General features: G+C 34.5%; 2 protein-coding genes across 2 annotated transcripts; one reads left to right on the top strand and one right to left on the bottom strand.

Annotated features, from left to right (window-relative positions):
* Positions 1-1,568: 1,568 nt before the first annotated feature.
* LOC126770262 (uncharacterized) lies at positions 1,569-4,989 on the top strand. The gene is made up of 4 exons (XM_050489557.1): positions 1,569-1,583; positions 3,204-3,682; positions 4,005-4,366; positions 4,892-4,989. The coding sequence occupies exons 2-4, from the start codon at positions 3,530-3,532 to the stop codon at positions 4,962-4,964; spliced, it is 588 nt and encodes a 195-aa protein (XP_050345514.1). The 5' UTR covers positions 1,569-1,583; positions 3,204-3,529; the 3' UTR covers positions 4,965-4,989.
* A 186-nt stretch (positions 4,990-5,175) lies between these two features.
* Positions 5,176-6,425, bottom strand: LOC126770336 (malectin-B). Its single transcript, XM_050489704.1, has 2 exons — positions 6,367-6,425; positions 5,176-6,133 (listed from the first exon to the last, which is right to left on the bottom strand). The coding sequence occupies exon 2, from the start codon at positions 6,033-6,035 to the stop codon at positions 5,430-5,432; it is 606 nt and encodes a 201-aa protein (XP_050345661.1). The 5' UTR covers positions 6,036-6,133; positions 6,367-6,425; the 3' UTR covers positions 5,176-5,429.
* Between the last annotated feature and the right edge of the window lie 6,154 nt (positions 6,426-12,579).

Below are 12,579 nucleotides of genomic sequence, written 5' to 3'. Positions count from 1 at the left end.
CAGCGCCGGCGAGTCTCACCTACCCCCCTCCTCCCCCATGTCACCTACCCCCCTCATGTAGGGGAACCACGTAAATTCGTTTTTCCAGTGTAAAAAAAGAGTTCCTATGTTAATTTATTGAGTACCACTATATAATATTTATTTTTAATTCTATATTAATAATAATTATTATTATAGATATTGCAATATGTAACACACACAACCTACTCAGTACACAAAATGAAAAAGTAATAAAATACATAGAATTGGCTACTGAAATTAAAAAAGAATGGTCAATAAACACTTAAAATTTTACCAATCATTCTCTTCAGTACAGGCGTTTAGCAAAAACACTCAAGACTAATCTCAATATTCTCCAAATGTCCAAGTCCACTCCCGCACTTTTACAAAAAGCAGTCATACTGAACACTACACGTCTTACTCGACAGTTCCTCACATCACCATTGTCAATTTAATATTAAACAAACCTATCACGCTTGGTCATGGCCCTCGTTATAGTTAAGTTACCCCTATTATAAGGGAGATATAGAAAAAGGTACTAACAATATCCTGGGCCATTATTCACACACGGCCGTCTGATCCCAAACTAAGCAGAGCTTGTACTATGGAAACCAGACAACTGATATACTACAGATACTACTTTTCTTTTGTTAATACATACTTATATAGATAATTACATCCAGACTCAGGACAAACAGATATGTTTATGCACACAAATGTCTGTCCTGGGTGGGAATCGAACCCACAACCTTCGGCGTGAAAGGCAAGTATCTACCAACCACGCCAACCGGTCCGTTCTGTTAAGTAATTATAAAATAATGGGAAACTAATTTATTTGCCCTTACTAAAAGTAAGTTATTTTGCCTTCGCGGTAGATTTTAAATATATAAATTGAATTACGACTACACTGAAAATTTTGGCGTAACATTAAAACACTCTTTATTAAGATTATTATTAACTAGTGGATATTATTATCTACAGCTAAATTGACACGAAATCGCATTAAGTCTATACATTTACGTCTTATCGTTCCTATATTAAATGGCGCTACTAAATTTTATTGGTTCTTATTACGATCTTCGACGAAGTAAAGTTTTAATGTTTTTGAATTATTTTTACCTTCTTGGTTCCATTTGATCATGTATGACTAATCTAATTTGTATAGCATTTTGTTTTCATTTTTTTCTAATTAAGAAAATAGTAACTTTGAGTTCTCTAAAAGAGATAGGTAGACCTACACATTTTTCATACAAAGTCTTTGTGTGTCTGTTATAGTTTTGGCAGTGGCTCTTTTCGAACCAGGAGGTGAATTTTCTCTCCTCTTAAAATAATATGCAAGTTCTATATCAATTGGAACAGTTGTTTTTGTGAGAAACCGAAGAACATATAGACCAACAAAACTTACCTCTTTCTAATATTGTTGTGTTTTGTGTTTTTTTATTTGACTGACTGACTGACGATACCGAATATTATACCAGCTTACTTACATTATTAAGGTAATTATTATCTTATCTTATCTACGTGACGGGCTGTATAATATTTCGTTAGACTTAAAAGTTAGTAGAGAGCACAAATCATAGAAAGTGAATATTCCTTTGTATTTCTATGTTATATTTATATTATTATTATGTTGTTTATTTGTATGTATAATTACTTACATGTAATTTTGTATACGAAAAATATAAATAATATAATAAATCTTCCGAATATCATAAAAAATAAATACTTTAAAAAAACGTTTTTATACATTGCTGTATATAAACTTAATTTAAAAAACAGCCCCGCCTCAAAAAACATTTAAAAAGTAGGTATACTGGCTAAATCTGTTTATCCTACGCGTGCAAGAATTTTAGTTTAGTAACAGTATGTAAATGTCTCACAGCTGGGCTAAGGTCACTTTTTTGAGAAGAAGGTTTCGAGCTTAGTCCACCAATGCGTATGGTTTTGTAGCACATGGCAAACTTTCATCCACCATATGCAGGTTTCCTCACGATATTTTCCTTTACAGTCGAGCACGACATTAATTATAAACACAAATTAAGGACAAGAATATTCAGGGGCGCACAACCTCTGAATATTCTTGGCTTAAACTCGAGAATCATCGGTTAAGATTCTCGTCTTATAACAACTATCATACTATACTATCACGGCCCTATTATATTATACAGTATTCTAGTTTAGACCACACCGTCCCGTTTGGGCTAAATACTTTATTTTTTTTAAATAATTTATTTATTATATTTGTATCTCCACAGACGTAATAATACACGAACGCTTGTTGGTGTTATTAAGGATAAACAATCTTTAATTTGTATTTGGTAATGTTATTTTAATGTTTGCCTGCATGTTTTTATTACCAAAGAGTTTTGATCCGGATTTGATACATTTTACTTAATGGTAATAATAACCAAATATAATTATTATATAGACTTCTAAAAGGACTTTTGAATCATGAAATGTGTGAAATAAGCGGCAAAAAAAAGAATAATTTACAAAAAACGACGATTTGTTTTAGTTTACCGATAACTTGAAAGTGACTATACCGATTTGAACGGTTTAAGCTTTCTTCTAGTCATAAATATTTAATAGTAAGCATTCAAAATAAATTTACCAGTATTTAAAATTAATTTAACCTTATTTAAACTTAATAACATATTCATTTTAATCAAAATGATAACAAGAAACCTAATGAATAAATAACTTACATTGCAATAAGAATATAGTATTTTGATTTTATGACCAAACTACTCGCTTACTCACTTGTGTACAGCTATATGTTTACATTAAATTTAGAAAAAAATATAAATCAAATAAAACTGATTTAAAAACAAACAAAAAATGCAAGCTTAGAAGTGAAAAACAACTGAATTATGTTTTCATTTTAATTTAAAGAAAGTACTACTAAACTATTCGAAGTCGGTGCCAAGCCTTTGATGAATTTTATACTTTTTTTGAACATTTACATTTTTTATTTATATTTCTAAGCAAAACATAGTACCTACCTATATTCTTTGGGCTTGACACCGACTTCAGAATCTAATACCTTTGGTGATAAAAAAAAAAAATTCAAAAATTAAATCATAATAAAAATAAATTATAATTGAAAACTGTTTACATATTTTTAACTGTCCTACCTATGTATCTAACTATACCTATGTGTCCGTTCTTATTGTACACATGATTTTGTATTTTTTGTAAGTAAGATTTCCTGTGAATAAATTAACTTATATATTCCGAATATGCCATAAATAATATCGGTACAGATAGTCTCATGGTACTATCAAACAACGTTTGCGACGTTTACGCAGTTTGAGGACGCAGTGCACTAGCGGAGGCTATCGACCTTCTGACGGTTACTTGAGATAACTGTTATGTTGATGAAAATAACTTGAAGCACAAAGCACGCAGGGCGGCAGGCGACACGGTTCATCCAGTTGCGCAAGTTCGCGGGACTAGACCGGAGCGAAGTCACCAAAGAACATACATTCAGATATTGTTTAAGCTTATATATTATTATATTATATACAAAATGTTTATTTGGTACCTTCTTTCTCCACTCTTTTGGGTTTGCGTAAAATCGTCAATCTTTGATCAACGACAAACAGGTGATTTAAATGTACAGGTTGACCTTAAGGATGTGCGAATATTTGCTCTTATGAAAGGGGACAAAGAAGAATATGTGGTAAGTTTTTTATCTTTTGTTGCCATGAAATAATCAAATATTTAATTATAATATTGAAAAATGTAAATTTAAAAATATGAAAGCATATAAATATTAACAATGTTACCTATTTAAATAATTAGTAATTGTGTAAATTACTTTAAAAATATTGAAATTTAATATAAATTGTTGCACTTACCGAAAACGATAGTATTAAATACTGTATACTGTACTGTATATACATACGATATTTGAAATAAAATCAATTATTCAATTATTTATAAATAAAATAAGTGTAACCTAGTATTTTTAAATTTAATAAAGTCTATGTATTTTATTTCAGGACTATGATTATGCGTATGATTATTCGGAATTAACAATAAAACCACAAAATCGAACAACGCCGAAACCATTTAACGGTACGATGCTATCTACAGAACAAACGGTTGCGATAAATGATTCAGCGGTTGGTTCAACATTGCTAGAGAAAAATACAACGGCGTCTGAGGATTTTTTTACCGTCACAACGAGTCCCACAGATTTTAAAACAACAAATACGCATTCCGGAAACATAAGTAACTTTAATTCAGAGATTAATGTAACGATTAAACCGTCCGCTAACTCAACAATAAAAAATTGCAAAAGAGGTTTTATATTGAATCAGCGAGGCGACTGTCAAATTAAACTTAATAGTACAGGAAATGCGTAAGTAAAATCATACTAATATCATTGTGGTGAGTTTTAGGTGTATTAAAGTTTCATGCACAAACAAATTGTTCGTTTGAAATGAAACTTTCACATTGCAGGTTGTTTAAAAATATACTATTCAAGTATTAATATATTTTTTGAGAATTTAGCTATATAACTGTTATATTTATAGTAAAACAAATATTTATGTGAAACATTCGTATTTTATAGATAAACCAAAGAAAAGTTAATATTCTATAAGTATTAAACTCTATGTATATTTTCATTTGCTAATTAGGTACTGCTTTTAATAAAAAATAAATACAGTAGATTTTGATGTTTAGACCTTAAAAAAAATATTAAGGTTACAAATGTTAAAAAATTTATAGGTATAATATTATAATTGCACAGGATAATCTGTCTCTTAATCTACACATAAATCAGTGAATTTTAAAATTTTGAAGCAATGTTATTTTTTAATTTACGGTTTTATTGTGAATTAATAAAATACTTAATTGTAAGATAATTTAGTTTTTTTTTCAGGTTAATGAAGTTGGTAAAATTGTCCCAAAAATTAAAGTTAAGAAGAGAAAATAAGAGTTATAACAGTCCTTAATTATTATATGAAATAATTATTTGAATGTAAACGATAAACTTGGAAAATCAAAAAAATCTAATTCATCAAATCAATATTTTGTGATTTAAAGACTGCTTGTAATAATAAACAATATTGTAAAAATTTGTTTTTTTTTTTATTTTAGCGCTAATTTTTATTATGGCCAAGTTTTTAGTATGGGTGGGTATATAAATTGAATAAAACAAAACTATAAAAAAATTAAATAAATTTTTAATAATTATGTGCAAGTGCAATGAATTGTGCTTATAAAAGTGTTTATTAAGAAGTTTATCTTATGTGGGACGGGCACTAGTTATTTATGATTTGTACTATTTGGCTTGAGCTTTAATAGTTTAGGAAACATTATTTAACCTTTAAATTAACAAATAAAAAAGCAGTGAATTACATAAACATTAATTTACAGCATATAAAACATATATTAACAACACAACATGTCATTATTGGTTATAGTTTGCAGAGACAAAATAATAATGGAATAAAAGCACCAATTGTAATAAAAACAGGAATTAACACAGAGTTGTCTTCCATTGAATAAGGATCGGGGTGCTTAGGACCACTGGCACGACGGGATTTAGTAGATTTTTCTTCTACTTCTTCCTTAGGTTCCTCGGTTTCAGTCTCAGGCCATACTATTGGAGGTAACTTGGGCACTTCATCAATTGTTCCCCTCATGACATACAAAGCATTTATCTTCGGGTTGTCTCTATAACCTTTAATAAATTCAACCTTAATTTTACCTCCTCGTATATCTGACTCTTCATCATTATAATATAATTTGCCATTTTTTATAGAATATGGTACATATTCATCATGCGCTACTCCACGCCCAACTTTATTGAAAATATCTAAATCTGCTACTATTGTATGATCTCCATTCAGAACAACATCGAATACTTTCATATTAGGTGTGTTAAAGTATACTTCACTAAACTTTAGCACAAGCACATAGTCTCCGTCTTTACTGGCAGGAATGTCGTAACCAAACGTGCTGTGATGGTATCTCTCAGTCTGATATAATATTTCATCTTTTGAATTGACTCTTCCTATCATAACAAGCTGTTTCCCGTAATCAGAAGCAGTACCTACTCTTCCTTGCAACGGATCCTTTTCGTAATGAATGCCATATATGTCGGTGTGAGCTGGACCACCTGCATTTATGGCATATATGATTTCACCTAAGCCAGTAGCCTTTTCTAATAAAAATAAATTTATTAGAAAAGAAATTACTAATATCCGACACATACTTAACAAATGTTTAAGGTTTTGAATAATGTGCAACTAATGTTCACTGTTCTAACATTCATTAACACACTAAATATATTAATACATTTTCCTTCACTAATTTTTCGAAAAGTAAAATATTGGTATAAACATAAATAACCGGCATGCCATGAGCTGTCCTGCAGTCCATCAATATTCAATATTGATATTCCAACAATTCCAACCACAACCACACAATCACAAAAAAGTGTTGCTAGCTTAAAATGTTAAATCAACATAAAATGCTATTTTTAGGTTATAATTGCACTATCAGTTTTTTTGTTTAATAAATTGTTATGTCTTCAAGAAATATTTTTTATTGTTTATTTTGGTCTACGTTAAATGAAACATTGTAAGTGGGGTATGTATATTATACGTCAACGAAGTCTAATAAAGTCAAAATTAAATTTCTTTATATTTTTATTAATTCAGAGTAAATAATAATGGAAAAAAATCATTAAACTAACTCATCTAGATTTTTTTTGTTATTATACTATTATTGTTTGTAATCATATTTTATTTGCAGTGGTTTAAAAGGCATTATTTAGTTTCCAAGGTGTATCATTACACCATTTTGAAATTTTCTAGTAAACTTTGGCCTTTGATTATGTATATATCTAGATTCCACAACATTATATTACGGTTTTACATAAAAATAAAACCGGTATTATGTGCCAAGAGGAAAACATACAGCATTGCTGTGAAGAAGCAGTCGTATACTTACTTTAATCTGTGGTCGATTGTTACCTTAGACAACTTAGTTCACTTGAATGACACTAGGTGGCGCTAGTTTACCAGCAAGTGCGCGGGAACCGTAGCCATATTCTTTCATAGTCTTCACCAGGGAGTACTTTCTGCAATGCTGTATGTTTTCCTCTTGGCACATAATACCGGTTTTATTTTTATGTAAAACCGTAATATTGATGTGCCTTCCGGAAAACATACAGCATTGCTGTGAAGACGTGTTTGTTATCTGCTGGTGAAATATGAATTATTTTAAGCACAACTCTATGATGAAATTAATGAGTAATGAAATGAATAAATTATAAATAATTGAAATGTAACAATCATTTTAATGTCTTTAAATTTTTGAAACATACACACTATAATATATAATATAACATTGTTCTTATTTACTATCATGGCTTAAGACAGTTTCATAGAATTTCGCGAGATTATAGCGATGACATTTAATATTAAATTGATATATAAAACCATTGTAAGAAAAAGGTGTATTAGGAATCTAACTATATCAGTAGGCTGAAGAATTTTTGGGATCACCTGTGAGCTGGAGCACCAAGCTAGCCATCTCCTTATAGCAGGAAAGTAGGTAGTGAGGGTTGATTGTCGCCAACTCTTTCTTAATACTTCTTTTTCCTCTATAGACCAATCTTTTATTTGTTCGCCCCACCCCCAATTTTCCAGACTTTCAGGGCTAATGTCTGCACTTGTGGAGGGTGTTGCGATGTTGTTACATCTATAAGAACTTCCGAGAGATTCTGAAGCTCGTGCGGTTGCTCTAGTGCCCTCGATTTCAGGTCTTGTAGCCAGAACACTTGAGGCCACTCTGGCGCTACTACTAGATAAGTTCCCATGGCGTTGTTCAGATGAGCCAACACCCTGTGTAGTAGGCTGGGGGGTGGAAACACCCAGGCGATCCGGTAATTCCAAGGTCTGCCGAAGGCGTCTGTGTAACATGCCGATCGATCTTTGCAATCTATTGATACGTAGTTTCGCACAACAGCTGTATTTTTTGATGCGAACAGATCTATTTCGGGAAGTCCCCATTGTTGGAAGACTTCCGCGGTCGCATCGGGTGTCAGGTGCCATTCCGCCGGGTCCTGTCCTCGTGACAACCTGTCTGCTTGTACCTCCCCGGAAGGTAATATGCTGACAGCGTTATTTTGAATTTGTTCGCTAACTGGAGAAGTTTGAATGTCAGTTCCAGCAACGCTAAAGACTTGGTTCAGCCTTCTTTTCAGATATACGCTATCAATGTTCGATTGTCGGACTGAATCAGTAAAAATTCATTTTGATAGCAGCGACAACGGCGAATAGTTCTTTCTTGTTGCTGTGCCATTTTCTCTGGTAGTGTGACCAGTTCCTTGACATCACTTTTCCGTCCAGTTGAGCACCCCAACCCACATCTGAGGTATCCGTTGCTAGAAAATGGGTAGCCGGTTCCTTGTGCTTCGGTAACGAGTGGTGAGTGACTCCGCGCCACCACACCATTTCTCGGTAAACGTTCTGCGGGACACGTTGCACTTGGCGGGGAGATCTCTTGTCTGCCCTGTGGGATGACAAAGTTGGCAAAATTTAGCTGTTCCAACATTGTTTGTAATTGTCGTAGACTCATGTGTGTCTTTTGAATAATTTATTCTAGTGTGTTGTTGATGCTCTTTACTTTCTTATCTGGGAGGGTCATTTTGTTCTTGGCCGTTAGCCATCGTATCCCTAGATCAGAGTCAGGACAGATTTCTGGAAATTTACTTTCCAACCCAATAATTCCAAGTCTCTTACGGCTTCCGCAGCCTGAAGACTCAACTTGGTTCGGTTTTGATGCACCAGAAGAAAGTCATCTAGGTAGACTAGCACTCGACAATCTTTCGCACGCAGGGTCCGCGACCCAGCATGTGATGGAAGAGAAAAGGTGCGGTGCAGAAGCTAGACCGAAAGGCAGGCACGTCATCTCGTAAATACGGTTTTGATAACTGATTCTGAGAAAGGGTCTGTGTGATTTTGCCATAGGGACATGAAAGTAAGCCTGCGAAATGTCGATCTTTGTCATCCAGTCTCCAAGTTGGAGAAAGTCCGGCAAATCTGTATGAGAAATCAAACGAAAATGTTTCGTTTTTACATATTTGTTCAGTTTCCGGAGATCGAGTATTGGGCGCATCGATCCATCGCTTTTCTTCCGCAAGAAAAGTTTGGAGATGAAACTCGGTGATTTTGCCCTGACTTCTTGAAGAATATTCTGATTCATGAGTTCGAGAATTACTTGAGTTATGGCAGGGGAAGTTTTTCTTGCATACCGGTCCATTATTGATTTTGTAGGCCAAACAAGGGGGGGTTTTGTGAACAGGGGTATTCGGGATCCTGTGATTGTCGTCATGATAAATTTGTTTGCCTCCAAAGTCTGCCATTTGTCTTTGAATTGTACAAGGTGACCTCCTCTGAATGATCTACGTCTGACGTCTGACGTCTAATCTCCACACATTCCGCTCTCTTGCCATAGATGATCTGTAGTGTGCGTTCTGAATTTTTGTAGGGAGCGGAAGATTCACCAAACGTAGCGCTCATTTTATTAAATAGATTGTCACTATTTAGCTCGCTTGGGTTTTTAACAGCCCAATCTAGTATTTCTTGTAAGCCTAATTGCAACAACTCCTTTTGATATACAGCAAAGCATTTGTTAGTCCCGCCACAAATAGTTCAGTAGGGGCCAAAAAGTCTTTGCCTTTATTGAGGCAGCACAATTCGTCATAAATTTTAAGGTTGCAAAATCCCGGAGATGCAGTGACTTCAGCTAATGCTTTATTGTAGCGCACGTGTTGCCACAAGGGTTTGTTAAAATGGTGTAACTCTATTAGTTGTTTTAACCTATTCTCATCGGCGGGTTTCATGTGTTTTTTCTCGTCAAACTCTGTCTTGTATGAACCTAGATCTAGAGTTTTTGTTGACACCGAGGGGTTGGATAAAAAAGAGCTAACATTATTTACTTGGTCTGAGTTTACGTGACTACTGGATTTGTTGCTATCAGTCCAAAATGTTGATGCATTATTATTATTTAAATTTGTAAGAAAACTGACCTGGTCATATAACGCGTCGATTCACGGATCGACTGTTACCTGCGAGTCCAGCCGACGTTTCTTTCTGGGAGTACCCTCATTTTCACCTTCGTTGCTCGAACTGCTTGAATTCGAGGTATCCTCATCCTCGCGGAACTGATTATTATCGGTATACACACCATCCGAAATAGGCACATGCGAATCACTGACTTCACCGTTTTTATTCGGGGCGCGATCAATAATTTCAAATAGAAAAACAACTCAATGTTCGAAAATATTCAACGTGTTAATTAATTTTTCACAAAACTTCATAAGATAGATAGAAATGTTATTTGCAACTGAATTACTTTAGAATTATTTCGACCACCTTTGGCGAAAGTACACAACGCTATGAAAGAAAGAATATAGCTACGGTTCCCGCGCACTTGCTGGTAAACTAGCACCACCTAGTGTCATTCAAGTGAACTAAGTTGTCTAAGGTAGCAATCGACCACAGATTAAAGTAAGTATACGACTGCTCTTCACAGCAATGCTGTATGTTTTCCGAAAGGCACATCAATAAATTATTTATGGTTTAAGACATTTATTTCTCAAAAAAGAATACAATTCACTTAATATGAGAAATACACGTTAATCATATAAGTAAATACAAAAATTATGGAACAAATGGGTATTAGTAATTTCTTAAACTAGTTTGTTATAATTTAACATTGTTGTAGGTGGGTAAAAGGAAATAAGTAAGGCTACAATTACGTATCGTTTACATGGCAAGTCACCGGCTATTACATATTTATTTCTATTGTGAATACTACAAAATAGTTTCACCTGATATATATATAAATATGTGTTTATATATAATATATACATACATACACACATTTTATTCCTAAATAATTATTTAATTAATTTATTTAAAATTTAGAGAAAATTTTCAATATGTAGTGTTTTATTGTTTTTTTTTTATAAGTTAAAGGACTGGATTTCTTTAATATCGTTAGGTAAATTGATATATAGTTCTACTCCTTCGTATAATATATTTTTTCTTCCGTAGTTAGCTCAGGGTGGTCTTAAGCAAATATTGTTCTTATGTCTAGTTATACGTTTTTGTGTTTGTCCTAATCTTGTAAGTGTGTTTTAGCTGCCATACTTCTATTAGGTGTTCTAGATGGGGTTTTACCATAGAGTTGTATATTAAGTATCTAACAGATGTCGGTAAGCATCGAACTATCCCTCGAAGCGCTCCCATGACAGAGGATAATTTAGGTTTTAGTTTATCTAAGTGCAGTTACCATGTCAGATGTCTATCTAGATAGACAAAGATACTTTTCAGAAGAAACTTGGGTTAGAGATTCGTTATTTATGTATAAGTTTGGATGATGATGGATGGTTTGGATGGGGGGTGCTAAGAATCCCCGGGCTACGGCAGGGTACCACAAACGGCGACTGTTTCTGGCCACGTATAATGGACGCTTTCTGCGGCTGGACGAACATCTGACAGAATTGGAAGTAGAGTTAAGTCGTATTAACTGGGATATAGTAGGTCTATCAGAAATCCGAAGACAGGGCGAGGACACGATGACACTAAATGCCGGTCACTTACTCTACTTCCGAGAAGGACACCAACCATCCCAAGGTGGCGTCGGCTTTTTGATCCACAAGTCACTCAGATGCAATGTCGTGGAGGTTGGCAGTGTGTCGGCGAGGGTGGCATACCTTGTCTTAAAGATAACCGAGAGGTATGCCTTGAAGGTTATACAAGTGTATGCCCCAACGTCTACATACACTGACGAAGAGGTCGAAGCCATGTACGAAGACATAGTGAAAGCTATGTCTCGTACCAATACCTTCTACACAATTGTTATGGGTGACTTCAATGCCAAAGTGGGAGTACAAGAAGATGGTGAATCGAGGGTAGGAAAATTCGTCTATGGGCGCAGAAATCATCGGGGAAAAATGCTGGTAAACTTCCTCGAGGCTCAGCGATTATTTCTGATGAATTCATTTTTCCAGAAAAAGCCCCAAAGGAAGTGGACCTGGCGAAGCCCCGATAACATAGCGATGAACGAGATCGACTTCATTTTATCCAATAAGCGCCAAATATTTAGGGATGTCTCCGTGATCAACAGGGTAAACACTGGAAGTTATCACCGCCTGGTAAGAGGCACCCAGAATATTAACACTAAAATAGAACGATCGCGGTTAATGAAGTCGACTCTTAGACCAACTCTGCCTCAGGTCGAAGCTGGTTGCGAAAGCTTCCAGCTGGAACTACAGAACCGATTTGCCATGTTGGAAACCAGGCAGGGCATTGACGACGCCACCAATGGTCTGGTGCGTGTCATCCGCGAGGTAGGCCAAAATTACTTTCGACAAAAGAGCAATGGACGTAAGTCGAAGCTCTCAGGCGAAAATCTGAACGAGATGACGAGGAGACGAGAACAGCAGAACATGACGCCATCTGAGTGTCAGGCACTTAACAGGAAGGTTAAAAAACTAATAAGGCGTGACACAAGACGAGCGAATACCCGGAATATTGAAGATGCTAT

The sequence above is a fragment of the Nymphalis io genome, chromosome 8 (genome assembly GCF_905147045.1).
Source record: "Nymphalis io chromosome 8, ilAglIoxx1.1, whole genome shotgun sequence".
NCBI classification, from domain to species: Eukaryota; Metazoa; Arthropoda; class Insecta; order Lepidoptera; family Nymphalidae; genus Nymphalis; species Nymphalis io.
Note: the sequence above shows the minus strand (reverse complement) of the source record. Positions and strands in the feature narration are given on the sequence as shown.